This window comes from Chiloscyllium plagiosum, chromosome 13 (assembly GCF_004010195.1).
Source record: "Chiloscyllium plagiosum isolate BGI_BamShark_2017 chromosome 13, ASM401019v2, whole genome shotgun sequence".
In the NCBI taxonomy this organism is placed as follows: domain Eukaryota; kingdom Metazoa; phylum Chordata; class Chondrichthyes; order Orectolobiformes; family Hemiscylliidae; genus Chiloscyllium; species Chiloscyllium plagiosum.
In genome coordinates this window covers 77072147-77086951 of record NC_057722.1, presented here as the reverse complement: position 1 = coordinate 77086951, position 14805 = coordinate 77072147, and the positions used below count along the sequence as shown (strand labels likewise).

Here is a 14805-nt window from a genome sequence, read left to right as displayed (position 1 = left end):
TATTCCTCTTTCGGAACTAATGCTCTTGTGAAGCAGCAGCCTGTGACATTTTATGTCACTTATGGCTCTATATAAGTACAAGTTGCTGTTGATAGGCGTTTGGCATTGACACTCCCTGGTGAGTAAAGAGATGGCATTGGTGTGTCTCCCCTAATAAATGTTGTACCCTCCCTGCCAGCCCAGATACACAGTGCTGACTGTTCCCAGATCTCCCCTGATAATGGGCAGTATGGATGGAGGAGGGGTGTGTACAAGAATGTACAAAAATATACAGAGAGTTTAACCTGCATCCTTTGGTGAACAAGATGAGTGAATGAAGAATTTGCAGCGGCCAATTGTATGTAGCAAGTTCTGATAATGACCTGATGATGGTCGAAGGATCAAAATTGGAGGGCCCTCTTGTCCATCCCCCTGGTCTGGGAGGCCTGGGCTCAAGTCCCAATACAGCAGTATACAATAACATCTCTGAACAGGTTGATGAGAAAAATAGAGCAAAATTGGCCAAGACAATTTTTTCAGGGGAATGCAAACAGGGCCTTGACTCAGTCACTAGCAGGGGCGCATTCCCTCAGTATCCCACTGGAGTGGTAACCTGGATTACACTCCTGATTCTCAGGCACTGGATTTGGCCCATAACCTCGTGACTCAGCTATTAACTGAGCTGTGATGGTCCGTGTGAACACAGCCGCAGTTAAAGAGTGTGGAGGACTGGCTACTCCGACGGTGAAATTATATTCAAGTCACAAAAATTTAAACCCGCGCTCTGCAGCAATTTCGGAAAGCACAGGGAAGTACGCTCCATCCTCCAACTCCGGGACACTAATCTGGCCATTTTATTCCTTGGACTCACAACACAGCCAATGACTGTGCATGAGGTTCCAGGCAGATTGCAAAACCTGAAACAACATCTAAACCTTTTAACAGTCATGATTATATGGTCCATTGTACTTCATTGAGACAAATGGGTCCCATTTAAACCACAGATTGCAGTCTGCTCAGAAGGGGATGATCTGAATATATTACCATCTGCCAGCATTCACATATGCATCCGTCTAAATTTAGGTCCAAGCTACAGGTGGATGCTGGGTTAGCTCCCACTCTTCAGAGGTTTATCGATTCTCGCTCATTGTTTCTCTGAGCTAGTCCTACTAGGTTACTCTGAGAACAGCCATTAGATCCTACAACTGTTGAACACTTAAGATTTCAAGTTTTGCTTGTAGTCATTTCCAACTGAAAGGGGGAAAAGGACAGTAGGGAGTTACTGATAATCACAAATATGTACTTACAATTAGAAGATGTGAACATCTTCTTTAAAAAAATTGGGCCAGCATTCATTGCCCATCCCTATTTGCTCAGAGGGCAGTTAAAAGTCAACCATGTTGCTGTGGGTCTGGAGTCACATGTAAGCCAGAGCCACTGTTATTGTTGGAATCCTAATTCCAGATTTTTTGTTATTGAATTCAAATGCCAACATCTGCCATAGTGGATTGTTGGATAGAGGTATGGGTAAGTGTGTAACCTTTCGACTGGAAACTGTTGTCTGTAGAGAGTGTATAAACCCATTGTTTTTGTAGCAAAGTTTGAGTTGCGTTCCATCTTTGATGCATGCATGAATAAAAGTTTAAACAAAGGATTTGGAGTCTCGTCAGGTCTGAAAGAGGGAGTAAAGGGTTAAATCACCCTTTCAACAATGTTTGCTGAAGGTACAGTGATTGCAATTGACTATTTATATCTTCATAAACATTCTTCCATTTTCTAAATAAAGTTTGAAGTATGGCAGATGGACTATTGCATGCCAAGTGCACTATAGCGTGGGGAAATGTAAGGGAATCTACAGTGGGAGGATAAACAGGGAACAGTAGCAGGGACTCAATGGAGAAGCACTGAAGCTCAGGCAATAGGTTCAACACCAGGTTGGACATAACAGCTCTGTGGGTCAGCGTGGATGAGTTGGAACGAAGGGTCTGTTTCTGTGCTGTACATCTCTGTGACGTGCACACATACATGCACACATGCCTTCAGACACATGTGCATGTGCATATACATCTGCATGTGCACACACACACACACATTCACACACACATGTATATATACACACAAGTACATATACCATCATTACCTTCTTTGGAAATTACAGATCCAAAGCATTGCTACATCTCTTTATGGAAGAGAGTTGTTGGGTTCATGTATTGAGGCTGCAAGAAGCTGGTGTGACATGTACGGCAAAATAAAACACAGTTTGGGAAACAGGTGGGACCAGGATTAAGGCAAGAGGCTATTAACATTGTGTCCATGGGGTTTGGTGGAGGTAAATGGATGGGAGCAAATCAATGGTACTAAATAAATTTGACAAGGTCAGTAGGAAGGATGAAAAGAGAGAGGAGCAGTAAAAGGTTAACAAAATGCATACAAGGCCAAATACAGTTCAGAAAACCAGAATGTGACCTTCATATCTTCACACAAATTCTACAGCGCTGGAAAAAATACAATAACATACATTTATACAGGAGCTCAACAGTGAAAAACATGCCAAGGTGCTGTACATTATCAGATTAGATGTAGACTATAATAATTCAAACATGGCCTCACCATCCAGGGGAGAATATGCTTACCTGCAAACATCATCATGTGCTGGAAATTCCAAGGGATTTTTCTTCTACGTCGCAGGTTGAGTAGGAATGACAGAGGATAGATGTTGCAAGCCCGTGCCACAAAGATGGCAATCTGTTGATATAATGTTAAGGAAAGTAGCAAACTGATTGACCGACGCTTGCTGATGTCCCCCTTGGGGTTGCTCTGTCTCCTGCTGATCACCTTTAAATACACTTCATTTCTTTTCAGACCATTTCTTGTATTCCCTTGTGGGATGTGGACTTAGTGCTTTTAAGACATTAGCTACATGGAAGTTAATGGTTGTGACACAAAAATACTGAATATAAGCACACATTTGAAAGCATTTTAAAGATAAAACCCTGAAAGAAAAGATATTCTGGTGGAAATACGAAGAATAGATGTTACGGGAATCCAGAAATTTGAAGAATTGCAAAGATTAATCATAGGAAGTGCTGAGAGTAAGTATAAGCAATGGTAAGTACAATGTAACCCCATTTAATCAGGACCTTATATCCAATGCTATCCATACAAGTGGTCACAGGCAACAGTTCTGTTTATATGTCGATTTGATCCGTCAATATTCAAAGGTGGCTGGTGTTCTTGCTCGCTGTCAGGGACGGTTTTTGTACCAACAGGTGTCATCATGGAAACCACAGCAGCGACATAAGCCCTGAAGAAGGGCTTATGCCCGAAACGTCGATTCTCCTGTTCCCTGGATGCTGCCTGACCTGCTGCGCTTTTCCAGCAACACATTTTCAGCATATACTGACCTCCACAATCTTCTGTGGCAGTGAATTCCATAGGTTCTCCTCTCTCTAGCTGAAGAAGTTTCTCCTTATTGCCGTTCTAAAAGGTCTTCCCTTTACTCTAAGGCTGTGCCCTCGGGTCCGAAACTCTTCTGCTAATGAAAATATCTTTCCAATGTCCACTCTGACCAGGCCATTCAATATTCTCTAAGTTTCAATTAGGCTCCCCCCCCATTCTTCTAAACTCCATCGAGTATAGACCCAGAGTCCTCAAACATTCCTTATATGTTAAGCAAATGCATTAAGAGAGTTTGTTCTCAGTGAGTTACCTGCATAAAACAAACCTCCCTTTGAAACGTTACGTGGAACAAAGAGTATTATAAACTCTGAGTCATGACTGTCACTAGGGTACCATCCTGAATTGAAAAGGACTTAAAATATTGAGCAAGGGGTTTCTCATGCTAGATGTGACTGGACTCTGGGTTTGATAGGTAGCTTGCAATATGCTTATTCCAGGAAAACTCTTTTCAAAACTGCACGACTCGGCCATCTGCTCCAACTGAGTAAACATAAGGCAGGAACCTGAGACTCTCAACGACTCATCACAGCTGTTAGTGTCAACAGCTCAATTCAGAGAGGACCAGGATCATTGCCCCGTTTGACCCTTATGCCAGGACAGACTGTTTTTATTTTGCATCAGTTTCAGTTGGGAGAAAATGAGAAGTTCTCTCAAACTGCTCAAAAACGGACTGTTGGCACTGAAATGACTGGATGTCCCAAGGAGGTTTGGGTCATTCCACTGACCAAGAAGAACTACACTGAATGAGGTGGAGGTGCCGGTGTTGGACTGGGGTGGACAAAATCAGAAGTCACATGACACTGGGTTATAGTCCAACAGGCGTATTTTAAATCTCTCACCATCACACTGTTGTCTCACCCTGATAAGGATGGTCATTGATTCACCCTGGTCAGAGCTTAGATAAAAATGATTCATATTCAGATAGGAGGGCAGGAACTTTACATTAAGGTTAGTAAACCTACTGTGAATCCTCTTACAAGGATGCCTTCCTTGAAGAAGCTCTCTTCCTCCCTCTTTTCCAAAGCCCCTCCCCCAAGACCCTCCTCCCTACCTTTTACCTTAGCCTGCTGGACACACTTTCCTCATTCCTGAAGAAGGGCTTATGCCCGAAACGTCGATTCTCCTGTTCCCTGGATGCTGCCTGACCTGCTGCGCTTTTCCAGCAACACTTTCTCAGCTCTGATCTCCAGCATCTGCAGTCCTCACTTTCTCCTCGTTAGGGTTAGTAAAGCCAATCTGAGGGTTATTTTCTGCCAATTCAGCAGATGTCTCATTATAAAATCTTTACTGTACTAAAACAGACACTTCTAATCATACGCAACACAGTTACTTGTGAGATTAGACAAACATTAAAGCTCGTTAAAATGGAACTCCAATTCTTAAATTGAAAAGGATTTGTAATTTCCAAAGGCTGTTGTTACAGAGTGCAATCAGGAACGTAGAAACTGATGGCTGAAAGTGGCAAAGTGTCCTTTTGGTTGAGTTTCGCAGAGGAGTGCTCTCCGAGAGGCTGGATCTGAGAGTACCCACCCCATCCCATTATCTATCTAGCCCATCTCCTGGTGCATGAAGTGAGTCACCATTACAGGGATATCTCAGTCTTGGCACCGGTGCCCCCTTTGACATTGTACACCTGAAGAAGCTCCGTCAGTCCGGTGCTACCCCTGCACAGCTCCTCATGTTTGCCCCAGACGAGACAGAAAAGGGGAATTTGATGTCTCACATTGTGGGCAGGGTCTGGAGGACAGTTTGATGCAGAGGCAGGATACTCATTCCCTCAGAGCAAGCACTGGAGGCTACAACACTGGACCATGCCAGTCTGATCCCAGATTGTCATCCTTGTCAGTGAGATCTCAGGGGGATGGGGTGGGGTGGGGTGGGGTGGGGTGGGAAGGGAAGGGAAGGGAAGGGAAGGGAAGGGATCGTCTTTATTGTTGGTGCACTTGAATGAGCACAGTGAAAAGTTTGTAATGTTGCCTCTTGGTGCCATTTTAGGTACAGGTGTTGTTACAGAATTGAATGAGTAAAAGAAAGGCTACCATGGGAACACAGAGTTTGGATAGTGCAGAATGAGGATATAAAGTATCTCTAAAGTCCTCAAGTTCTAGTCCTTTTCCACTGAGTCTGTGCTCACCGGGCTTCAGAACACGAGGGCATGCTGCCTCCACACGCTGACCTCCGTTGCGGATTTGTGCCCTTAGCCAGCCCGTGCTCTCTGCTCCCACTTCCTGCTCTGGCTGCAACTCACTTCCGGGACTCATCCCGCGTTCACTCTGCTCCCGCTCCGAGCTGGTCTCTGACCAGGTACTTTGAGAAGCAAGAGGAAAAGAAACAGAAAAGGAGCTGGCGAGCAGAGGAACTCCAGCTGGAATGGCTTACCCTCCTGCTATCTTAACTGGAAACCTGAGTAATGTGCAGCAATGCAGGAAGGAGGCCTATGGCCTTTCTAACTGCCCCTGTCTTGTCTCTGATGCCTCACACTACCTCTGCCCCTGCACCCACCTCCTACCAAAGCTCATGCTCTACCACTCTCACTGCTGCCACTAACATTGTCCCTCACGCACTCTCACCTATCCCTAACCCTCCACGCCACTAACCGTGTGTGCCCTCTGTCTGCCCACTTCCTCACTCAGGACACCTTCCACCTACACCAACAATAACATCTGTCCCATCCACTTTCACCTCCTTTCATTTCTCTCATTCAGGAGGAAATCCGCTCCCAGCAGGAGACACAGAGTCCAGATGAATGGTCTTAATATCCCTATCACTGCATATTAATGAGATGGGTTACAGAGTCATAGAGATGGACAGCATGGAAACAGACCCTTTGGTCCAACGTGTCCATGCTGACCAGATATCCTAAATTAATCTAGTTCCATTTGCTAGCATTTGTCCCATATCCCACTAAATCCTCCCTATTCATATACTCATTCAGATGCCTTTTAAATGTTGTAATTGTATTAGCCTCCACCACCTTCACTGGCAGCTCATTCCAAACATGCACCACTTTTCTTTATGAAATAATTGCCCCTTACATCCCTTCTAAATCTTTCCCCTCTCACCTTATATCTATGCACTCTAGTTTTGGACTCCACTACCCTGGGGAAAAGATGTTGACTATTCACCCTATCCATGCCCCTCATAATTTTGTAAACCTCTACAAGGTCACCCCTCAGCCTCCAACAATCCAGGGAAATCAACCCCAGCCTATTCAGCCTCTCCCTCAACCCTGGCAACATCCTTAGGGAGAGGCTGAACAGGCTGGGGCTGTTTTCACTGGAGTGTCGGAGGCTGAGGGGTGACCTTATAGAGGTTTACAAAATTACGAGGAGCATGGATAAGATAAATAGACAAAGTCTTTTCCCTGGGGTCGGGGAGTCCAGAACTAGAGGGCATTGGTTTAGGGTGAGAGGGGAAAGATATAAAAGAGACCTACGGGACAACATTTTCACACAGAGGGTGATACATGTATGGAATGAGCTGCCAGAGGATGTGGTGGAGACTGGTACAATTGCAACATTTAAAAGGCATTTGGATGGGTATATGAATAGGAAGGGTTTGGAGGGATATGGGCCGGATGCTGGCAGGTAAGACTAGATTGGGTTGGGATATCTGGTCGGCATGGACGGGTTGAACCGAAGAGTCTGTTTCCATGCTGTACATCTCTATGACTATGACTATGAAACCCTTCCAAGTTTAACAATATCGTTCCTATAGCAGGGAGACCAGATTTGAACCTGTATTCCAAAAGTGGCCTAACCAATGTCCTGTACAGCTGCAACATGGCATCCCAACTCTGATTCTAAATGCATTGACCAAGAAAGGCAAGCCTGCCAAACGCCTTCTTCACTGTGTTATGGACCAGATCAGACCCCCTCAAAACATTTCAAGAAGTTAACTTTGCTTGTTGTTTTAAGTGGGTCTAAGTGGATATTCCAGGAAAGATGCAGCTGGTCAAACCACTTAGTTTTAAACAAAACAGAATTTATTTACAAAATTACCAAATGAAACACAAGCAAAAGAGAAGAGAATACCGAATAACTGAACCTATCTGAAAACCCAACAGTTTATACCAACTTAATGATGCTGCTCCCAATACTTGCAACAATCCCCATAAACACCCTTTGGCACAAAAATTAAAATTAAACCCAGGGTCGTACAGGAGAGATGTCAGAGAGAGAGGATCAGCCTGGACCTGCTTCTTTTTAGGTCCAGCAGCTTTTACAACACAACTGTGCTAAAGCCAAACCAAACCAGAGAAAAGCTGAGCTGGGAGAACTGGCCACTCCCCTTTTCATTGTTCAGGTGGTTTTTAAAACTTGAAAGCCTTCTGTCTGAGGCAGTATCTGTTAGCTATACTTAAACTGGCCCTGAAACCCTTCACCCCCAGACTTTTCGGAGTCTGTGTCTTTTACGACCTCTCTGAAAAAAGCCAAGGACAACATAACCTTGTTAAAGGAGCAGCATTGGCACAACTATCTGCCTGTAACTCCACTTTCTATTTGAGGATGCAGTATAAGTAGTTGAGGAGATGATGTGGTCAGTATAATGTGTTTATAACAAAACAATAACTTTTGAGGGTGCTCACCAAAGGCAGGTCCATAATTTACACATTTTACTGAGGCTGCACGCCCCAGTTTCACTTGGTTTTAGATTTAATGACTGAGGGCATCGAGAATTGTCAGCTGAAATGAACCAGGAAGTGGCAGATCCCACCCAGTAACTGCTTTTCCAGCACTGCTCAAAGGGTCAATGGAAACAGGAATACTTCGTCACAGAGTCATGCATCACAGAAACAGACCCTTCGGTCCAACCAGTCCATGTCGAACACATTCCCAAACTAAACTAGATCTCCCTGCCTGCTCCTGGCCCACATCCCTCCAAACCATTCCTACTCATGTACACCCCTTTTAAACAATGTATTTTAAACATTGTAATTATACCCACATCCACCACTTCCCCAGGAAGTTCATTCCACACACGAACCACCCTGTGTAAAAAAATTTGCCTCTTAATGCCTTTTTTCAATCTCTCTCCTCTCACCTTAAAAATGTGCCCCGGTCTTGAAATCCCCCATCCTAGTGAAAAGACAAGTATCATTAACTCTATCTATACCCCTCATGATTTTATAAACTTCTGTAAGGTCACCTCTTAACATCCTACACTCCAGTGAGAAAAGTCCCAGTCTATCCAATCTTTCTTTGTCACTCAAACCTTCCATACCCGGCAACATCCTGGTACATCTCTTCTGAACCCTCTCCAGCTTCATAATCCTTCCTATAACTGGGCGACCAGAACTGGACACAGCATTCCAGAAGGCAAACGTCAGGATTGCAGATACTGGAGATTAGAGTCGAGACTGTGTTGCTGGAAAAGCACAGCAGGTCAGGCAGCATCCAAGGAGTAGGAAAATCGACGTTTCGGGCAAAAGCTGTCGATTCTCCTACTCCTTGGATGCTGCCTGACCTGCTGTGCTTTTCCAGCACCACACTCTCGACTCGACCGTAATCCAGACGAGACCTCACTAATGTCCGAACAACCAGAGACCGTCTCCCTCAACTGAATGCGATCAGATCCTCTGATATTCACTTGTCTCAACCTGGATGAATCCATCCAAGGTACACCACATTTATTCCTGCCCCCACTAAATGACCCATTCTACAATCTCTCAATTCTCTACTTTCTCCCTAGTTATGGAGCTACAGCAGTCAACCAGTAATCTAATTGGTGGATAAATTACTCAAAATATTTAGGTTAGCACCTGACAGGAGTTTTAGCAGGAGGTCTGGCAAACCTGCACTGACAGGGATCTCAGCTACAAAACGTCCCCCCTCACTCACGACCCCCTCCATCACTACCCTGTAAATATCAATGCCAATCTTTCAGGAGATTGATTTAAATTGACCTATTTGAAGTCCAGGCCATACCCTGTTCTGAACAAAGTAAAACAGTCACAATAATCTAACCCCTCAAGAGAATCATAAAAGCAGCAATTATTTCAGTTCTCTAATGTCTGCTTTCTATCAGAACATGTCGAATTTGCATAAGACTGTTATGAGCTGTTATTTATGCTGTTCATCTCCGGTCTCGTTCACAACAGTCAATGATGACTTGGAAGCTTATTCAAGAAAGGTTACTCTCCCCTCCTCCTTCCAAAGCAAAACCACAAAATTAAAATAGAAGCATCAAGTTCAAAGTGACCACCTGTCAGAACATAAACAAGAGTCTTGCAGTCAGTCAAATGCACCGATTCGTTTAGTTAACGTGGCATTTCATATCAATGTGGCTGTACATCTTCAAATGCTGCCTCACAGGTACAGGGTTATGGGGATGGGCTGAGGAAACCACCTCTGTGATTGTACTGAACAGCACGGCAGGATTGATGGGCTGAATGGCCTATTCCTCTTCCTAACTCAGGCTTCTGCTCAAGTTCTGGTGAAGTCATCCAGTCTCAAAACATTAGCTTGCTCTCTCTCCACGGATGCTGCCTGACCCGCTGTGATCTCCAGCATTTGTCTTCTTCAGTTCAGATTCCAGCCTCTGCTGTAATTTGTTCCTACACTGCTCTCAAGATCCTGTCTTCTGGACTTGACTGTGACCGACACGGCAATGATACTGTTATTACTCATCCTCTCTCCTTCCTACTCCAACATTTACTGTTACGTACTCAAACACAGAATTACAGGTAGTGTTACAGTGCAGGGGAGGCCATTCAGTCCATCGTGCCTGCCCCAGCTCTTCAATGGAGCATCATTACCGATTGCCACTCTCCTGCCTTTTCCCCACACCTTCACATGCCATTTCCAGCCAAATAACCACCCAATACCCTCCTGAATGTTCCAGTTTAACCTGCCTCCACCACATTCCCAGGCAGTGCATTCCAGACCCTGACCACTGTCAAACAGTGTGGTGCTGGAAAAGCACAGCCGGCCAGGCAGCATCCAAGGAGCAGGAGTGTCGATATTTCAGGCATAAGCGCTTGAAGAAGAGCTGATGACGAGCTTATGCTCAAAACATCAACTCTCCTGCTCCTCGGATGCAGCCTGATCGACTGTGCTTTTCCAGCATCACACTTTTTGACTTTGATCTCCAGCATCTGCAGTCCTCACTTCCTTCTGACTACTCATTGCGTTAAACAGCCTTTTTCTAACATTACGCTTGCTCCGTATGCAAAACAATGTAAATCTATGCTCCTCTGGGTTGTGTTTATCATAGAGTCATAGAGATGTGCAGCATGGAAATCGACCCTTCGGTCCACTCCGTCCATGCCGACCTGATATCCCAACCCAATCTAGTCCCACCTGCCAGCACCCGGCCCACATCCCTCCAAGGTAAAAACAATGACTGCAGATGCTGGAAACCAGATTCTTGAAGGGCTTTTGCCCGAAACGTCGATTTCGAAGCTCCTTGGATGCTGCCTGAACTGCTGTGCTCTTCCAGCACCACTAATCCAGAACCATATCCCTCCAAACCCTTCCTATTCATATACCCATCCAAATGCCTTTTAAATGCTGTAATTGTACCAGCCTCCACCACTTCCTCTGGCAACTCATTCCAGACACGTACCATCCTCTGTGTGAAAACGTTGCCCCTTAGGTCTCTTTTATATCTTTCCCCTCTCACCAAAACCTATGCCCTATAGTTCTGGACTCCCCGACCCCAGGGAAAAGACTTTGCCCGTTTACCCTATCCATGCCCCTCATAATTTTGTAAACCTCTATAAGGTCACCCCTCAGCCTTCGACGCTCCAGGGAAAATAGCCTCTCCCTGTAGCTCAAATCCTCCAACCCTAGTAACATCCTTGTAAATCTTTTCTGAACCCTTTCAAGTTTCACAACATCTTTCTGATAGGAAGGAGACCAGAATTGCACGCAATATTCCAACAGTGGCCTAATCAATGTCCTGTATAGCTGCAACATGACCTCCCAACTCCGGTACTCAATACTCTGACCAATAAAGGAAAGCATACCAAACGCCTTCTTCACTATCCTATCTACCTGCGACTCCACTTTCAAGGAGCTATGAACCTGCACTCCAAGGTCTCTTTATTCCGCAACACTCCCTAGGACTTTACCATTAAGTGTATAAATCCTGCTAAGATTTGCTTTCCCAAAATGCAGCACCTCACATTTATCTGAATCAAACTCCATCTGCCACTTCTCAGTTCATTGGCCCATCTGGTCAAGATCCTGTTGTAATCTGAGGTAACCCTCTTCACTGTCCATTACACCTCCAATATAGGTGTCATCTGCAAACTTACTAACTGTACCTCTTATGCTCGCATTCAAATCATTTATGTAAACGTCAAAAAGTAGAGGGCCCAGCACCAATCCTTGTGGCACTCCTCTGGTCACCGGCCTCCAGTCTGAAAAACAATCCTCCACCACCCTCTGTCTTCTACCTTTGAGCCAGTTCTATATCCAGTATTGAGTGGAGAAACTGACAGCACTTGTGGGGAGAAAAGCAAAACAACATTTTATTTTGATCAATCCTTTTGTTAATTCTCATAGAGAGAAAGCATAACTGTTCCGAAGGACAGTCATATTGGACTTGAAACATTAACTCTGTTTCTCTCTCCACAGATGCTGCCAGACCTGCTGAATTTCTCCAGCAATATGTGAGAGAGTGCGGGCAAGTGGAGCTGAATCCACAAGAAGATCAGCCATGATCTTATTGAGTAATGGAGCAGGCTCGAAGGGCCAGACAGCCTACTCCTGCTCCTGGTTCTTATGACCTTAGGTGTGTTGGTTTCAGATTTCCAGCATCTGCAATATTTTTGGTTTTATTCTGTTTTCAGGGAGACTGCAGGACTGGGACAAAGAAGTGGCAGATGGAATACAATATGGGAAAGTATGCACTTTGGTGGGAAGCAAGGAGGCACAGGCTATTTTCTAAGTGGGGAAAGGCTTTGGAAATCACTTCAGAGTATTAGATCAGGATTCCTTTAAGACTAACTTGCAGGTTCATTTGGCAGTTAGGAAGACAAATGCAATGTTAGCATTCATCTCAAGAGTTATCCAACAGCAGACATGTATTGCTGATGACATATAATAATATGGTCAGACTGCATTCGGAATATCGTGAGCACTTTTAGGCTCTGTATCTTCACTTGAGGGGGGTCCAGAGGAGGTTCACAAGAATGATTCTGGGGATGAAGGGCTTGTCACATGAGGAGCGGTTGAGGATTCTCGGTCAGTACTCAGAGTTTAGAAGGATGAGGGAGGATATGACAAAAACTTAGAGAACACTAAGAGACCTGGATACAGTAGATGTGGAGAAGATGTTTATATTAGCAGGAGAGACTAGGACCCAAAAGCACAGCCTCAGAGTGAAGGGACCACCTTTAGAACTGAGATGAGGAGGAACCTCTCCTGCTAGAGGGTGGTGAATCTGTGGAACTCATTGCTGCAGAGGGCTATGGAGGCCAAGTCATTGAGTGCCTTTAAGACATTGATAGATAGGTTCTTGTTTGGCAAAGGGATCAAGAAGTATGGGAGAACGCAGGAGATTAGGATTGAAACATGACTGAATGGCCTAGCAGATTTGATGGACTGAATGGCCTAGCAGATTTGATGGGCTGAATGGCCTAATTCTTCTCCTGCACCTTATGGGCTTTCAAGATGTCAATCACTCCATCAATTACTCAACAGGATTGGACAGTATCGTCCTCTCAACTGGTTGGATCTGTCTAGTTTTACTTCAAATCAGAACCTCATGCCAAAGCTGTAGTCATTTGGCTCTTTGTATGTTTAACTGTCAGATCTCCTCATATCCTACGGGTCTCCCACACATTTACAATTGCACTGGGTTCAACGTGCAAGTAACATACTCCTGAGATTGCCGACAGAGCATTTTGCTTTGGCCTATGTTGTGCTATAAAATTCGTCAAGTCGTCAAGGAAGGGACAAAATTACTGGGGAACCTGGTGGATCCCTCTTAATAATAAAATAAAACAACACAGAGCCCGTTGTCTTAACCAATAAAGCAGCCATTGAGCCAATCCTTGCCATTTGCCAGTTCAGTTACAGTCTGACCCAGCAGCATGCAAAACAATGGAATATGTGTACTGTTAACAATTATATACACAACCTGCAGAATTCAACATCTTCATCTTACAGTTAGTCAAGCTCCAAGTTGAAAAGGGTCACATTAGAAACAATTTCTGTGGCACAATAAAGATCAGAAATCAGAGCTGAGCTGCGCTACCCCGACAATTGTAAAACGGAGTGAGCCTTGGATCAATGGAACTTTCTGGTAAATTGACAGTTGACTTTTCTCTTGGAGAGAACTACTTCTGTTACTTTCCTTGCACTGATTTTTTTTAAGAAACAGACCATTCAGCCCAATATGTCCACACTGACCCTCCCAAGAGCATTCCATTGAGACTCATCCCCCTACCCTATCCCTATAACCCTACATTTCCCATGGCCAATGCATCTAACCTACACATTCCTGGACTCTATGAGCAATTTCAACCCATTATCACATTATGATTACCAACTGAAGCGAATTATTAAGACTCTGTATGGTATCCGCTGTAATTCATCCCACTCCCTCAACACAAAGAATTGTCTGCTCTTTCCCTGGAGTGGGGGAGTCCAGAACGAGAGGGCATAGGTTTAGGGTGAGAGGGGAAAGATACAAAAGGGACATAAGGGGGAACTTCTTTCATGCGTATATGGAATGAGCTGCAAGAGGAAGTGGCGGTTACTGGTACTATTGCAACATTTAAGAGGCATTTGGATGGGTATACGAATAGGAAGGGTTTGGAAAGATATGGTTCGGGTGCTGGCAGGTGGGACTAAATTGGGTTGGGATATCTGGTCGGCATGGACGAGATGGACCGAAGGGTCTGTTTCCGTTCTATAAATCTCTATGACTCTAATACAATAGACAATAGGTGCAAGAGTAGGCCATTCTGCCCTTCAAACCTGCACCACCATTCAAGATGATCATGACTGATCATCCTTAATCAGTATCCTGTGCCTGCCTTATCTCCATAACCCTTGATTCCACTATCCTTGAGAGCTCTATCCAACTATTTCTTAAATGAATCCAGAGACTGGGCCTCCACTGCCCTCTGGGGCAGAGCATTCCACACAGCCACCACTCTTTGGGTGAATAAGTTTCTCCTGAGCTCTGTCCTAAATAGTTTACCCCATATTTAAGCTGTGTCCTCTGGTTCGGCACTCACCCATCAGCGAAAACATGTTTCCTGCTGCCAGAGTGTCCAATCCTTTAATAATCTTATATGTCTCAATCAGATCGCCTCTCAGTCTTCGAAACTGAAGGGTATACAAGACCAGTCGCTTTCAGTGTAAGGTAATCCCGCCATTCCAGGAATTGACCTCGTGAACCTACGCTGCA

At 44.7% G+C, this 14805-nt stretch overlaps 1 protein-coding gene across 1 annotated transcript in view; it reads right to left on the bottom strand.

The window, feature by feature from the left end:
• LOC122555670 (sodium/hydrogen exchanger 9-like) overlaps positions 1–14805 on the bottom strand; it is a 451890-nt gene that overhangs the window by 200556 nt on the left and 236529 nt on the right. The window contains exon 11 of the mRNA XM_043701665.1: positions 2613–2724. Within this exon, the coding sequence (XP_043557600.1) occupies positions 2613–2724 (112 nt within the window). The remainder of the gene's footprint in view (positions 1–2612; positions 2725–14805) is intronic.